We start from the raw sequence: 18,362 nt of genomic DNA, 5'->3' as shown, positions 1-18,362 counted from the left end.
GAAAGAATGAAGGGAGGAGGAAGAAAAAGGAAACAAAGTTTTTGTCGTTAAAAATCAAGTTAATGTACTATGTTGGTGCTAACAAAAAAAAAATAAGAATTGAAGCTGTTATTTCCATCGATTTTCTAATGAGTGCTTGCGATTTGTAAAAATCGTTAAGAATTATAATAAGAATAAACGATCGTTCGTTCGACAGATGGACGAAGAAGTAAGTGAATCGAACGATCGAGTGTTCTGCAGTGTTGGAACTTTATAAATTTTACGATAAACACTTTGTAGATAATATATCTGAGCTGTTTCGTGGCACATTAAGATCATACATAACAGAAAAAAAGTGAGAGAAGAAATTACATACACGTTTTGTTGGGACGATTAAACTTTTCTTTGTTTTTTTTTTAAGTTCTAAACAAAAATAATATCAATTAAGAAAACATATATATATATCCTATATATCCTTATCCTTTATATATATAAAGGATAAGAATAAGATTTTGATTATCGATCAGCATATTTTAATTCCATTCGTATTCTGTTATCCCCAATAGGAAAACAATTGTAATTTTGATCTATCTTTAATGTCAAACTGTGTGTATGGATGTTCGAATTTCTAGAGAGGAAAAAAAAAAGGTGTACTATTTCAAATTTTAATTGGAAGTTTTTGTCGATTAATCTTATCGAATTTTAATATTTGGTATTGTTATCAACTGTGTACTATATTAGTACTGCTTTTTATGTGATTATAAATGTACATATATACATATATAGCATAAGAACAAAAAAAGAAAAAAAGAAACCACTAAGCAAACAAAAAAAAAAGAAAGGAAAAGAAAATGAAAAAGGGAAGGGATCGGTCGCCACATCGATATCGATTTACACATTTTTGTTATACATATAAAATCTAATTTTTGCTAATATCTACTATTTTACAATGGACTGTCTTTTAAAAAAAGGAAAAAAAAAGTTTAAAAAAAATGAAAAGAAATCCGAATTGGAGTAATAAATTCATAGTAGTTTGAATGATGGAACATTTAACAATCGCATGTTTCATGGATACGTTTTAATTAAAATATCCTTAATAGAAATTTGTGATTTTATTTAAAATGTATTGATGTATCAAAAACAATTGTTACTTTCCAAACTGCCATTGAAACGAACGAAATTATTACGTCGCGATTCGGAATTTGTTTTATATATATATTTACATAAATTTATCTCGATGTCTTCTCTAAATGGCCAACTCAAAAGGGAACACTATAAAAGAATAAATAAAAACTAGATTTTAACAGGATTTTTCAACTATAATCAAACGAGATCGCTCGATCCGTCCTTTTTTCTCTGTACAATAAAACATTATAACGTTCGTAATTTCAGAGAAAAATTTGTATTATAAATAAGAATTTTCTAATATTTTTTAACCGATACCAATTGCGAATAATTTTAACTCTGGTAATTAGTAACGGCTTTTTCCTTTTCCTTTTTTAAATTTACTCGTTCACGACGCAAAATGATTAACTTTACTTTGAACATTTTTAAAAAGAATTTTCAATGCCAAAGTATTTGACTGATACTTAACTTCATGTATTTATATAATACATGATATACGACTATGTTATTATTAATTTTTTTTTTTTTTTACTTCTTCATGTTTTGTAAAGTTAATCTATTTGACAAGTGAGCGACATAGTTATATAGTTTTAATACAATAAAACTAAGTACACCTTTTTTACAATTATTACGTATTACGTATTATTTACGTCTATTGTTCGAGAATTTCTTTTTTAATTATTTATAGCAAGTACATTAAAAAAAAAAAAAAAAAAAAAAAAACAAAGAAGAAAGAAAACATAAAAGCATAACGTGCAATGTTATAATAATTTGAGTGGAACGAAGAATCGATTGTTCTTATTACTTTTTTCTTTTGGAGAAGTGAGTTATAAGGCTGGTTTCCCTCCTCCTCTTCCTTGCCCCGTACACCGAAAAAAAAAAGAAAAAAAAATGCTCTCCCCGGTGTCCTGTTTCCTGACCAATTCACCCTTATGGAAAAAAAAGAAAAAAAAGAGAAAAAAAAATTAATGATAATAATAATTCTCGTGATCTTATAGTACAAAACGTCCAAACTGTTTGTGTTCAATGTAAAACCACCCTGCAGCTCTCTGAAAAATCTTCTGTCCATTACCATTTTCCCCTTTCAAGCCTACTCTACTTTTCGCATTTACTCATTGTTGTAAATGTAACGGTCAAATTGTTATGATTAGAAATAATTCTTGGAGTACTTTGTGATCTTGAGAATACGCTGTAAATATTTAGGCTTGATAATTGGTCGTCGCCTTGTTGCTTTTCATACATGTTGAATTATTGCTGATATTGTTCTTGTCATCGAGAAAATAAAAATGACAGAGAAGAAGAAGAAAGAAGGAAGGAAGGAAGGAAGGAAGGAAGGAAATAAAAAAAGAAAGAAAGAAAAATAAGTATTAAATGTTCAACATGAGTGAACCATGCTACGAAGATCAAAGTGTTGATCCTATGGAAAAAAAAAAAGGAAAAAAGCTATTGTGACAAGTAAATGAAATTGTGTGGAATTTATTGACTCGTAAACAAAGCTACCAAAGTGTTAAGAAGATTTTATTTTTCGTCATTCGTTTTTCTTTGAGCATTTCTATTGGGTTCTACTTTGATTTTACGAAAGACAATCATCTTGAGCGATAAATTATCATTTTAATGAACTCTCTCTTTTGTACGTTCTTTTTCTTCGTTATATTTATATTATTAATATCTGTTAAAAAACAGAAAAAACGATCCAATAATTTGAACGGTAGTCTTTGTCGGATAGACAACGAGAGTAGAAGAGACTAGTCGATGTAACGGGAAAATTTTTGGAAAAAGAAAATCGTTTACGTGTTGTTGTAATCACGCATTGTCATAAATTTTATAATAGTGAGGATAGAAAAAAGATATATATAAAATTGAACTTGTCGAAAACATGCGACGAAATCTTGCAAAGAGATGAAAAACAAAGATGAACATTAATAATAATAATAGTAATTATAATAATAATAATATTAATAAAAAGAAAAAAAAATAGTAACAAATGTACAAACAGTGATAAGTGAAAAACTAGTTGAATTACAAACTTTTATTGATATGTAAGACTATATATCGGTACTTCATAAGTATAGAACACTACATGTCACATTTTCCTAAATTTACAGGAAATTTTATTTGTGAACATTTTCTTAATTGTTTATTAAATATTTGTAACAAAATATTGTTATCAGTACACATTCCTTTTATACAATTGTATTTAATATTATTTATCTTTCCATCATAAATTAAAAATATGAGAATAAAAGTGGACTTGGTGTTATTTTAAAAGGATTTGTGATGCTATGATCTTGACTTGCATTGAAGCATAAAAAAAAGTTAAATACGAATTGGTAAAAAAGGGATATAGTGTTCTATTTCTTCGAGGTACGGATATATATATAGGATATAGGATATATATATATATATATACAGGGTATTTGTTACCTAATAAGTTGAATAGTATTGTTTGGTTGTGTGTGAGTGTGTGTGCGTGCGTGCGTGTGCGTGCGTGTGTGTGCGTGCGTGTGTGGTAATAAATTCAGGACAAAAGTGAAGAAAATATGTTTAAAGTATTTACTTTAGTTTTGTATCCTGAATTTAAATATTACAACTTTATCGCTTATTTGGAAAAAAAAAAAAAACAAAAACAAAAAAAAGACCCTGTACAATTAGTTTAATTTTATAACATTGTACATAACTACGTTATTATATTTTATACTTCGCTAATTGTGCACGTAATGGCTTTTTTTTTCTTTTTTTTTTTCTCTTTTATCTTTAAATGAAAAAAAAAATAGGAGAAGGCAATATCGATCTCATCCTTGTGTTTAACGTTGTTCTTCTTTCTGTTTCCTTTTTTTTCTCTTTTTTTAATTTTACGATAGTAACAGAAAATTACTGAATTTATTACTCGTATACGTTGTGATAGGAATAATTCTTTATTCTTTTTTTGTGAAACAAAAAAAAAAACAAAAAGAAACTTATTAGGAAAAGAATGGAAAAGTTTCGGAAAAAAAAAAAAATATTTGTTTTGAAATTTATCATAGGAGACCTGTTGTAAATAATTATAATTGTATTGTTATTGGAGTACTTTTGTGATGTGTATAAATGTATATCTAATTATGAATTGTGTGTTAGCGGAAAAAAAAAAAGAAGAAAAAAATTGCAAGATTTCCAAAATGACTATTCGGTATTTGACGTTTCTTTAATTATAAATATATATATATATATATTTGAATAAAAACAGAACATCTTTCGAAAATATCACCCTAATTGCAACGAATTTTTGAAGTTTATATATATATATATATAAATTTTGTTACAATCCAATTTTTCGAGATAACACAATTAGATTCAAATAGAATAGTTTGAATACGAAAGGAAATAAATTGCGCATTTTCTTTTCTTTTTTTTCCTTTTCCTTTTCTTTTTTTTTAAAATTTCGTTTCTTAAATTTGACAAGCATTAATAAGTTTTTATATGTATATTATTAGGAAAAAGGGGATAGACCTAAAGAAGAATCTTAATAACGATAAAACAAACCACAATATAATGATAAGAATATTAATGATATAGATAATAATAAATTAAAAAAAAAAAAAAAAAAATAAAAAATAAAAAAAAAAACATTTATGGCCATGATATTTTATGTCGCCGAGTGTAATAAATGGCGAATGAACGTATTTATATATCTATATAACATATATATAAACGAAGCATGCATGTGAAATGGTGAAAAAGAAGAGAAGAAAAAAAAAGAGAGAGAGAGAGAGAGAGTGAGAGTGAAATAAACTTTTAATGTTAACAATATCTACGAAAAAAAAAAAAAAGCAAGAAAAATATTATACTACAGAATCGGAAAACTACTTATGTGTATAGTTATTGTGTCAAGACTGAATTATTAAGACTTAATAGAAAGTGAAAAAATGTTTTTTTGTAAATAACGCTAATTGAAAACAAAACAAACAGCAAACAAAAATATATATATATACACACACACACACACACACAATCTTAATATGTAGAAATTATATATGGTGAAAAGAAACGGCATGAACAAAAAAAAAAAATAACATCAACGCTACAAATGTGAACGATCATAATTAATAATCATCAATGATCGCAGTTTATACCAATTATCTTTCCAACGTTTCATATCCCTCATTATATCCTTGACTTTTAACAAATTTATAATGAAATTTTATTTTTAACGATTTATCGTGAAAATGCGATTTTATCCAAAGACCTAGGACAGGAAGAATATTTAAAATTTCACGTTCCAATTATAAATTATTTATCGTATCGCAAAAAAAAAAAACTTTATGAATAGAAATCATCTTACAAGGGTGGGTTAGGGGATGAGGTAAGCTTGTTAATGTATGATTTAAAAAAAAGAAAGAAATCCTTCGCGAACTTTAGTATAAAAAAAGAAAAAAAAACAGACGGATAATTGTTGAAACAAAAACTTTTTTGTCGATTTATTATTATTATTATCATCATCATCATCATCATCATCATCATCATCATCATCATGTCTGAAATAATATCGGCGCGTTACAATATTTAACGATAATTATAAATACATTAGAGGCCAATGTGCGTTCTCTTTATAAATAAATATATATATATATATATGTATTAGTTTTTTTCTTTTATTTTTTTTTTTTTTTTTTTTTAATCTTCTCGATCAAATGCTCGCCATAATAATCGCATCTTGAATAAGTAGGAATATATTGAGATGAATTATAATAAAACAAAAAATTCATGATAGAACCCCTCTCGATTCGTTTGTTTTATCTGTTTTTTTTTCTTTTTCTGTTTGCGTTACTCGTTTTACAATTAATCAAAACAGGGGATCATCGAAGGTGGTGGTGGTGGTGGTGGTGGTGGTGGTGGTGGTGGTAAGGTTGGAAACGGAGATTAGATAAAGTTATTATAGCATACTGCAAAAAAGAAACATAGAAAAATATACTACTACAATTCTAAAAAAGACGTGGCATTACGTGCCCTATCGTTCCTACGTCGTTTTTTTGGTTTTTTTTTTCTTTTTCCTTCTTTTTTCGTTGCTAATTCGTAATGTTTTACATTATTTTATTGGAACAAGCACGAGTTCCTTGCAAATCCTTAACCCCCGTAATTTATTTATTTTATCATTTGCGAGATACCAATGAGAAAGAAGAAGCTTTTCGTTTTTTATTATTCAAGATGGAAACAGAAACAGAAAAAAAAAAAGAATAGAAAATTATTAGAAGTAATTTAGAAAATAAAATAACGCGAGATTAAGGATTCGTTCGGTCGTTGAACGATCATAGACGATATCGTTTTTTTTTTTTTATCTTTTTTCTTGTTTTTTCTTTTTTTTCTTACATTGAAATCACTGAACAAATAATAATCCGTCCTTTCGAGTTTTCTGTATTAATTAATTAATTGTTAATTAATATTTGAACGAAATTAAACGTATATATATATATATATATTATATCTTACAAACGACGAATTATATTATCGCAAGATTTATAACAATAAACAAAAGAATATTAAATGCAATTATTAATCGAAAATATTTCAACAAATACGCGAGTCGGGTTTGTGTTTAATCGTTATGTTTATCTTTTACCGTAATTAACTCGATACGGATTATGCATAATGTTGTAAATATGTGGTATATGTTACCGTTAAAAGTATATCATTTTTTTTTTTACTTCTTTTTTGTTCCTTTTTATTACGTACATCAATCGATGTGGTGGTGGTAGTGGTGATCTCTTTGAATATTTTGAGTAACATATTTCGATAAGTTTAAACGGTAACATATTGTTATTATCGAGTTAAACCACCTAATTTTTTGATCGCCAAAAAAATTATTTCGTTATTATTATTTTTTTATTCTTTTCTTTATTTGGGGGGGAGGGAACGCGGAGATTTTTTATAGACAAAAATTATCATCAAACAAAGTTATACTTATTTCAATTTACGTTTGAAAGTTAGAAAGAATGTTTTCTTAAATTCATTTTTTGTTTTTTTTTTTTTAACTATTCAAGGACACTGTTCACGTATTTTTTAATTTTAAATTATATTTATTGCTTTTTCTTTTTGTTTTTTTTCTTTTTTTTTTCTGCAATGAATTCATTACAAATGATATATCGAGTGACAAAATTATTAAATTAAAAAGAAATCGATAAAGGATTTAATTCGCAAGATATATTTTTCAAAAAGTTATCCGATGATTTTGAAACGTGTCATAAATATTACTTTCTTTTTCTTTTCTGATTGGTTATAGAAAAAAAATTATTGATCGGAAGATTAATGATACAAGATATAATAATAATAATAATAATAATTTATATGCACGTGAAATTATAGAAAAAAATAAAATACAATCGTAAAATATGCAATTCGAGATAGATTCGAATTTATGAATCTTTTTCGTCACTGTTGCCGAACACCTTCCCTTTTTTTTCTCTTTTGCGAGAGAGAGAAATTAATTAAAAATAAATTTCTTTCGAATAAATGGCCGTTCACCTTGAAATTATTATAAATGAAAACAAAAATAATCGAGATAACATTCTTCTTTTTTCTTTTTTCAAACGTGTGTTTTATAAACTTGAAATAAGTGCAACGTTGTATCGAGAATATAATTTTTTTTGTCCCCCCCCATGATAATCAAAAAGTAAGAGAAAAAAAAATTAAATATTTTAGGTGATAAAATTTAGTGGTATGACTCGATATATAAATAAAATATATATATATGTATATACACATACACATATATATATATATATACACATATATATATTTATGTAATTGAATGTTGTATGAGATTGGCGCCTGTTTTTAATTTATTTCTTTTTTTTTTTGTTTCCTCTTCATTTTCGTACGTATATATATATATATATATATATATATATATACATACATATATATATGTGTGTATATATATATATATATATATATAATTAATATATTTAGAGCTAAAGGGGGGGCGGGAAATTATTTACAAGGGAAAATAGGGAGCAGCGTGTGAAGATAATTTTTTTTTTCTTTTTCTTTCTTCGCTTTCCATAGAAGATGCCATAGCAGGCCAGGCCAAAGAATAATTTGTTTTACTCAATGTAAATGTCCTCTATTGGAAAAGCAGTCTCGATGAATTTCGTATAGAAACGATGAAAGGCCCGTCTGTAAGTAAAAGAAAGAAAAAAAAACACAACAAAAATTGTTTATAACAAATGAACCGTATTCGTCTGACCCAGTGTTTCCCAACGTGTGAGAATTGAAATATTTCAAAAAGGGGGGGTTGGTTAACACTTAGTTGTTAACGTTGTAAAGGTTGTTATTTGATGATTTACAATAAAAGAGTTGAGAAACACGGTTTTTAGAGACACACTGTATAATGATATAGATAAATATTTATTGTAAAGAAATATTATTATTGTTAACTTACCCTACAGCTTCAGCAACTGGTCGTGTAGATTCTTGACCAATGAACACGTGACAAGCAAACCTTTGCAACGTTGGATGTTTCGTGATGAAACCAAGGTAACGATGGTCGCGTGGATGAAAGGCGCAGAAGGATACATTTTTTAACGAATAAAAGTAATCGTGACAGGGACCCTGATTTTTCTGTAAAAATGTTATCATTATAAATTACGATTATGTTTTTTGTTTTTTTTTTCTTTTTCTACATGTTTTCTTTTCTAAATCATTTTTCTGCATGTTTTTTTCTTTTTATTATTATACAAGTATGATTTTTTTACCCGCGGCTTACTTCTATCCACCATACGTAATCCTTGATCGGACACTTCGAGAATGCAACTTTGTGAAATTGGTGATTGATCCGATGAATTACCGACGATCCTACGAACAGCCTGACAAACGACACCTGTACCCTTGTGCGCCAAGGTTTCTACCGAGCCCAAGTATCCTAAAAGATATCTTTCTCTTTTGACCTTAGGTGCCGAAGGATCGAAATCACTGTAATCTATGTCGACTGCGTAAGCCGATGGAAAAATACCTTGTCTCCCTGTTCGTAAGTTGACACCTTTCCAAAATGTACAAATGAAAATTTAAACACATATTTATAATAATAAATAGATATCACAGAAAAGTTGGACAAGATAAAGAAAAAAAAGTCAAAACATCATGTTTTAATCTCATTGAACGTTTATTCCCCTTTATTTGGATTTCTTCAGCAACTGTAAAATATAATTACAATATAACCTCAAAAATACATAGTTCATCAAAACACTATAAATAAATAGATTAATTATTTATGATTTTATTATTGATTAATTACAATTTGAATATGCTAATTATAGTTTACTATTAAAATTGAATAATGTATGTCTTATTAATACATAAACGACTCTGAATATTTAAAATCAAGATATACAAGTATTTATTTAGTGTTTTGATGAACTATGTATTCTTGAGTTTGTATTGTAATTATATTTTACATTATAGTTGTTGAAGAAGTCCAAATAAAGGGGACTAAACGTTCAACGAGATCAAAACACGATGTCCTGACTTTATTTTTATCTTGTCCAACTTCCCCGTGATATTTTTATTTATTATTAATTCTTTTGGGACTCAATAAACAACAACTAATTCATATTTATAATGTATCCATTAGTCATGGAAAAATAATCTCACCTTCGCACCACAATCGTCTGCTTCCTTTTGAACGTAAACCGGATCACCGATTTCTAAATCAATTTCGTCGTGATGTCTGGGCACGAATTTGTGCAAACCACGATGAGTGGCCTCTAACAACTCCAATTGCGTGAACGGTACACCTCCGCTTCCTTCAAATGAATTGATTGAAAAAAGCCCTTTTCAAATGAAATAACATTTGGTCCACGTTGAAATAATGCAAATATTTTACCTGGAGTGCTACCAGGTGAAACCGAATCTGTGTTTTGTAATGTATTGCACGGTATCGGGGATACACTTTTGGGCCCGTTATCTGGCGAATGGGCAGTCGAATGTCCACTATCCGTAGCCATCCTTTCGCTGTCCGGCGAACTGTCCTCGTGTCGCAAACGAGGATGACATTTTCGTAAAACGAGATGAGGCCTTCCGGAATTTGAACTTGTTGACCCAACGGTAGAGCCTGTTGCAGCGTTCAATTCGTCCGCTAACGATGACGAACTTTGCATTGACACCTGGCCACCACCAACACCACCACCACCACCGGGTATACCTGACAAAATTGTATCATCTCTTCATCGTGTTTAAATTGTTATTTATATTGGATCCGTTAATAATTACCGTACATGACTAAATTCATTTTCCAAGTTGTTTATTATAATTCAAATGATAAATTACGATTTAATTATTAAAACAAATTAATAATATTAAAATCCCCCGACACGTTTTCTGCTTAGAAACCTGAACTGGTTTGACGTCGAGCCTAACGTACACATTCGTAGATTTTCTTTCACTGCGGTCAACAGTTCTGTGGTCGGGAACTTTGTAAAAATATATCGATCGTGAAACTCAACGAAGGTTAAGAAAGATAAGAACAAGAAATAATATATAAGGGGGGGTGGGGGAGAGGGAGGGAAACGATTTTGTTTCTAATTATTTTCTTTGCCGTTGCTTTCCTGTTGTTCCACGTATATATAACGTTTAATATTATTAATCGTTGGATATATTTAATACTAACTAATGGCCCATAGCTCACATTTTTTAGCTTTAGGGATTTCCGGTAATCTTCGACGTCTACGTTCTCCGCTACCACTACCTGGCCGATTCGTTGGAATGTGTTCCGGTGTTGGCCAGGAACTCAAACTCGAACAGGAATCACCGACGTCGCTGACCACGCTGTCTCTGCCACCATTTCCGGATGACGTTGTTCCACCTCCACCTGGACCAGGGCCGCCTGCTGATCGACCCCTGCTGCTCAGTCCACCGAACAAGCTAATGTCACCCAAGGGTAGTCGTATAGTCAGCTAAGCTACCATTCACCATGCGAATTCTGGCTGTGTACTTTATTTTTTCTTCTTTTTTCTTTTTTTTTTTTTACGACACGCAACAGCCAATCTTTTTATTATTTTTATTATCTTTTAAATTGATCATAAATCTAATGGCAAATTTAATCATATGTTGGATTATTCAAAATAGTGTTGAAATGTTTGTTGATGACTTTACGTTTAGAATGTCAATCGTTGTTTTGCAATTTAGATATTCACATTTGGACAATCTTATATTAAAATAAATCGTGCAATCTTTTTTTAACGTAACCAAATGTTCAATTAGATCTCATATACGTGCTGTGTCTATGTGTGTGTGTGTATGTATATCTACGATTATTACTATTTTGAAACGTGTCAATGTTTGCATTCTCATTCAAGTTCGATAAATAATTCATAAATCCAATGAAACATTAAAGATATGTTAAATGCGTTTACTTGTTTGCATATTCCAAAAATATAAATGAAAGAAAAATGAATCGACTAATAGAAATATGGAACAAATTTTCCAACACTTACGATGTTACCAACCTAAAGTCGCTGTCAGCTACGATTGAGCAATGATTATCGAGATCCTCGCTCTCGTCAGCAGAAGTATGTCCACTTTGATTATCGTGACGGTGGATAACAACGACATCCTCGTCTTCGGAATCCCCGGCAACACCTTCGCAGGGTCTTCCAACTTCATCACCGTCGCTTCCTTGGGATGACGTAGGCGAGTCATCGAGTATAACATCGTGCACGAGCCTGCATGATGCCAGGTGAAATATTTTTTTAATACTTTGTGTTTCATAATATTGTTTAACATCAAACCATGATCAAATGACTGATTGTCAATTTTTTGGAGGTTAGGGAGGGGGAAATTTCTTATTAGTTATTATTGTGCTACACGTGAAATATTTTTTTAATACTTTGTGTTCCATAATATTGTTTAACATCAAATCGTGATCAAATGACTGATCGTCAATTTTTTTGGAGGTTGGGGAGGGGGGAATTTCTTACGAGTCATTATTGTGCTATTAGTAAGTCAAAAATCCATAATTGCATAAATGGGATATATTTGTTATCATGCATTATGAAGATGGGTCATTTGATCCTGTTGCGAGTATAAAAATAAGTATACCTTTAATATTAAATATTATTTCAAATCATATATTATATAAAAATAATCATATACCTATATACGAATAAATTGTTATTTATCCAACGCGACACATGTTATCGAAAATGAAACGATTCTTTCGAAATAATAATTTTAGATGAAAAAGTAGTTTTAGATGTTTTAAACATCCTATCTACTTACGACCTAGTTTTTCACTGTGTGCACCTATCTGCATCAAAAATGTTCGAATAAAATGACGCAGATGATATTAGAAGATAGGCTCAAGAAATTGGAAAGAACTTGGGGGAGGGGTGGGGGTGGGAAGAAGAAATGTTAACAGCTACCCTTCTGTCAATTAATAAAATTAACTCAATACGTATTTGTTACAAATGTTGCTTTTAATGTGGAACTTAAACGATGTAAGTATAGACATACTTTCATACACACACATATATATATGTGTATGTGTGTTACAAATACATCAAAAGCTGAAGAAGCCAGCGTTCTTTGCACCCTGTAAGAAGCTTCGTTCGATGAATATTTTCCACACTTGCTATTTACGTTCAAACTATAATACATGTTTCCAAAATGATTCGATATATTTTTTATAAAAAAATCTTTATTTACTTCTCTCCATTAGTAAGAAAATTGATGAAATAATATTATCAAAGTATATTCGTTTAATAATAAGAAACTAGAGCATATAATGTTGCAATGACGTACACATACATAGATATCGTGGCTCATATTGCATGAAGGATAGATAAGGAAGGGTGCATATAAAAGTTTCGAGGTGTGTGCGAGGCTTACTGTACTTAGGTGTATTATAATACTAATCAATCAACGTTTGACATCATTGCAAAAGTAATATCAAATGTTATATCGAATGAAATTGATATTTATCAAAAAGTTAATGCAGTATTATGGGCTAACATTTCTTGCCCTCAGATCGATATCGCGGTAACGAAGAAAGATTTAAAACCTTCTACAATTGATCAAGTCAAAAATTCATATATTCAAGGATATATAAAAAGAAAAGAAACCAGTATGCTAATTGTTATGACCTTTCACCTCGTATTATAATAAATAAATAAATAATATGATATTATATATATATAGGGTGAATCTCAAAAGTTCGTGCATTTTTTTTGTCCAAAGTAAATTTGACAAAAGAACAAACCCTTCATGCAGTTTTTAACACAATAAAAGTATAAAATTTGGATTAATCGTAATAATTGAATCGATATCAAGAATATAACGCTGAATAATTCTATCCAACTTGATATAGGATATCAAATGGTACTCTAACAACGATATATTCCTTGATATATAAAAGAAAAAAGGGAACAACCAATCTGCCAATCGTTATGTCCCTTCTCTTTCGTATTATAATAAATAATAAATAAATAAATAATAAAATAATATTTTTAATCAATAAAACCAAAAAGATAACGATGAATAATTCTAGCTTGATTTAGGATATCAAATACATACATACATATATATATATATATAAACGATATAATTAATACTCACGTGTAATTGGAAAGGGGTGCCTTTAAATGTTGGGGTAGTCTCTCAAAATAATGCCGAAACTCTTCGAATTCGGAGTCGGCCATTATACTTCCCCGTTGAAGAAGAAGAAGAAGAAGAACCCGATGATGATGATGATGATGATGAGGAGGAGGAGGAGGAGGACGACGACGATGACACACTCGAAACGAGGTGGTGGTTTTCCTCAGGAAAGCAATGACGAGGTGCTGGTGATTGTCAGATGTCGCTGAAAATTACCACGGCGAATTTTAGTCGCCACCGTCGTCGTCGTCGTCGTCGTCGTCGTCGTCGTCGTTGTCTTCTTCCTCGTTGATCCTCCTCCTCGTCGTCGTTGTCCTCGTTGTCCTCGTCGTCGTCCTCGCCGTTTTCCACCTTTTCCTCGTTTTTCCTAACCCACGTCTCTTGAGCAATGCCAGTGACAGCAACAGTGTGGCACTGCTATCGTTCTCTCTCTCTCTCTCTCTCTCTTGATTTCTTTCTTTCTCTTACTATCTTTCTCTCGCTCTCTTTCTCACCCTCCCACCTCCATCATCCCCTTTTTTCACTCTGCTAGCGACCTCAACCGAAAAGACACCCCCTATTGATTCCTGCGTGCCAACAACACGCGCACCAGGTTTCGATTTCTCTACCCCCCCCTTGGAATTCTCCCACCTACCACCACCCATCTCTTACCTCTTCCCCCACCAACCCTCGTTTCTACTTTCCTCATCCTCATCCTCATCCTATTTTCATTGATATTCGATGTTTTTACTGTTACGAATATTTCCTACTTTCTAACCGGTACAAGTATTTTTTTTTTTATCCTAAACGAAATAATTCCACCCCAATCCCTCACTACCCCATCTGTTTAAACGTTATTAGGTTAATATATAAAAGATACTTTTATATTTATATTATGATTAACACTAGATTTACTGATTGAACTTATTTGTGACTCATCTCAAATTTGTCTTGCTATATATTTATATTATTTTTTAATAATAATTTTGCGTTATATCCGAAAACAAGACAAGGAACTCACGAACTTTTCGTTCGTTTTTCAATTATTTTTTGGAAAATAATCATGCACAAGTTATTCTTCGAAATAGTTTCTTGGTGTATTTTTTTCACCAAACACAACTGTTGAGAATTCTTTGAATAATATAAAATAAGGATTTTGATTCGATCAATTTCGTCGATAGCTTTATTTTTTTTGTTTGCACCTATTACGATATTTGTAAATTCGTATTTTTCTTTTTTGTATTTTTTACAATAAATAAAAATTGTGCACGTATGCTGCGTGTGAAAAGATTGTCAAATCTTAAAATATCAAATTAAATTCTTTTTGCAATTTGTGGTAATCGATGAAAAGTGATTTTGAAGTATTCAATACTTCGTTTGCTAGAATTTGATTGCAATTCGATGCAACAGGCGACGTAACAGGTATATATATATATATATATAAACAGAAAAAATTTTGTCCTTCGAGTGGTGGCTTCTAATCCCTTTTTAGAACTTTGAAGGACTCACACTTCACGACAAAAGAAGAAGAAGAAGAAGAAGAACATGCAAGAAAATATTGCAATCAATTATATTAACACTTTTTTTCTTTTTGTTATCTCTTTTCTTTTGTTTTTTATATTCTCTAGTATTATTGTTCACTTATTATGTTAATATTCTATGTCATAACTCAAACTACAGTTTTAGGAGTTTTAGGAAACACAGTTCGAAGAAACGGAAACAAATTATTGTAGGTTGCGACAGGTAAAACTGTAAAACTGTAAAACTGTAAAAGTGTTCATTTCCAATGATCATTTAACGAGAAAATCTTTTCATTATCAAAGTGTATATTATGTTAAACTTGTATTATTAATTATTATATTGTTTTGTATAAATGGCCTTTTTTTTTTTAATTAATAATTTAATAAATCATTTAAAAGTAATACACAAATTTATATACCCGGTTAAATATATTTTCGAAATGTTAGATAGAACTAAATGGACAATTTATAATTATCTAAACAAATAATGACAAATTATCTTTAAGCACAACGGGGTTATCGTAAAAACGTTAATGAGTTCTTTAGAAAGATATTAAATTTTCAAAACATTTTTCTATGATAGTTCGTTATTTAAAATCATGAGAATGTTTAAAACTTTTGAAATATACGTACTGTAAAATGCTGTTTATGTTTTTCAATAAAATATCCCAAATTATTAACTAAAACAAATCTTTTTTCATGCGAAAAAAAAAGTAGCATATAATTATGATACTGGAGTAATTATTAACAAAAAAGAAAAAAAAAGAAACAAAATTAGTCAACTTAAAATTCCATGATTTGTATATTTTATAAAAAAAAATGATTTATTTATTTTACTTATTTTTCTTTTTCAAAATAATTTATTTTATAAATTGTAACATAAATTAAACCGTAAGATAAATTGTTTACAGTCATAATTATCCAACACATATTATAAATAATAACTGATCAAACATTGAACATATCATGACGAAACAAAAAAACCGGTTTCGATTGTAAATTAACAATCTCCGCTCAATGCTATTGCTTTTCCTCATTTGACTTTACCGCAATTATAATAATACACAAGGTGTTTTAAAAAAACAATATTGATGAATATTAATCATTATTGTAAATAATGTGGAATTGAAAAGAAAAATAAAACAAATAAAAAATAATATTTAGAAAAATAATATTTAAGACGCCATTATTTTAATCATTGTATACAAATTCTATTGTTTATTATTCAAGCTAGTAAAAAATTCACTATTATCTGCATTTATTTGATAAAAATATAACTTTTATTAAAGATCAGAAGTCATTAGAAGTATAGTTATATAATATATAATAAATAATTATAATAAATAATTATAATAAATATTACCCTCCTTATCCCCACCCCCAGCCACCATATAATGCGAATTTTTATAAACTTGTCAAAAATATTGCAACTATTGTTTTTACATATCGCAATTGTTCTTAAAACGTACTATATAATTAAACGCTAGAATTATTCGCATTTAAAAATAAAAAAACAATTGCTTTAATCAATTTTTTGTTTGCTGATTGTTTAGTTTTTGTTGTTGTTATTGTCACCGCTTTACCAAGAATAGTATGCGGAAAAGAATAATATTTTTTTGTCGATTTTAATATTCTAACAGATATGTTCTATGCATGAATTAATTGTAAATTATGACCAGGGAAAATATACGAACAAAAAATGATATATAAACGAGGAAAAGTTAAATACAATTTATATTCGTGTTACGTGTACGTACGCGTTTGATCGCGTTAGAAGAGAATTTACTGTATACGTAAAACCATTGTTAAGTTTATTTATTTGTTAATTGTTTATTAAAAGTGTTAATAATATTAAAAAAAAAAGTCCAATCTTTGATAAAGATTTTTCACTCAAAATCCGCCATCTTGTATTACACTGCAACACTATAATTGTAAGAGAAAATATTTGATTATATTATTATATTATTAATTTATCTCGATAATTTATTTAAATTATATTATTTGATTCGTTAAAAATATTAAATGTTTTTTTTTTTTAATTTATAAATTCATCGTAAAGGGGGTAGGTCGTGGGGGGGGAGGGGAGGAAGCGGATAACAGATATAACTTTTCGATAAATAAAATGAGAACAAAGATATCTACGATGCGGGTAGTAAGTGATTGAAAGTCACTGATTTACGGGAACAATGAAACCAATGCAAATGGGGGGAGGGAGGACTCGATTGTTATCACCATAGTAAAAGATATTGCATTATTCTATCGACCCCCTTTAATTGTTTATATATTTTATTATAAATATTAAGTATATATATATATATATGAAATATAATATTACGTAAGATTGTGACAATACTATGTGTGCACACGCGCGTAATTCAAATTCAAATAATTCGTATAATTGCAACAAAGTCAAACAAACGATAGAGATACAAATAATCGATATAAATTTATTTAACAATTTATTTAACATAATTATCATTCAAGGATGTATTGAAAAAATTGTTTTTGCATCTTGCGTTGTCCGAGAAAGAAAAACAAAAATATTTATCTGGAATTTTCTCGACTATCTGTATGCCCCCCCTCCCTCTCTCCTTAAATTACGTTCAATTCAATGTTTAATTGTGATTACAATATAATTACGCGATATGAAATTACTCAAATGATTTATTTTGTCATCTTCAAACAAACAAACAAACAAACAAAAAATATTATCTACAATGAAATAAATATGAGAGAGGAATTATTTTGAATAGTTAATTTGAATAATGAATTAACGAAAAGAATTTTGCATGAATTTTGATTCGCTTTAACGTAGTAAATAAAATTTATTTACCATTGTAAATACCCGATATTGCAGTGAATTATACACGCTAGAAAAAGCTTCGGTATAATTTAGAAAAGGATAAAACTCTCGAAGGTGGGTTACTGATAGCGGTAAGTAATGACCACCGGTAATGTGTTGTATCTACTTTGCTAAGAACCAAAGAAGGAAGCTCCTACACCTCGGGCATTCGGCTTTTTATTAAACGGGGTGTCTTTGTTCGAAATAAAAGGAGAATGGGAAAAGAAAATCGTTCGCGAGAAAGAAACAAGAAAAAAAGAAAATGGACAAACCTTTTTCTTCTCTTCCTTCATTTT

General features: G+C 29.3%; 1 protein-coding gene across 1 annotated transcript; it reads right to left on the bottom strand.

Moving 5' to 3' along the window:
- Positions 1–8,118: 8,118 nt before the first annotated feature.
- Positions 8,119–14,177, bottom strand: LOC122524083 (JNK-interacting protein 1). Its single transcript, XM_043646163.1, is given in 9 exon segments — positions 8,119–8,253; positions 8,519–8,697; positions 8,832–9,115; positions 9,727–9,738; positions 9,741–9,878; positions 9,959–10,276; positions 10,760–10,995; positions 11,568–11,795; positions 13,687–14,177. Coding segments are annotated over 9 exon segments (1,551 nt in total). The 5' UTR covers positions 13,770–14,177; the 3' UTR covers positions 8,119–8,180.
- Between the last annotated feature and the right edge of the window lie 4,185 nt (positions 14,178–18,362).

The sequence above is a fragment of the Polistes fuscatus genome, unplaced genomic scaffold (genome assembly GCF_010416935.1).
Source record: "Polistes fuscatus isolate 324 unplaced genomic scaffold, CU_Pfus_HIC Scaffold7, whole genome shotgun sequence".
In the NCBI taxonomy this organism is placed as follows: domain Eukaryota; kingdom Metazoa; phylum Arthropoda; class Insecta; order Hymenoptera; family Vespidae; genus Polistes; species Polistes fuscatus.
The sequence above is the reverse complement of the archived record's forward strand: the minus strand, read 5'-3'. Positions and strand labels throughout refer to the sequence as shown.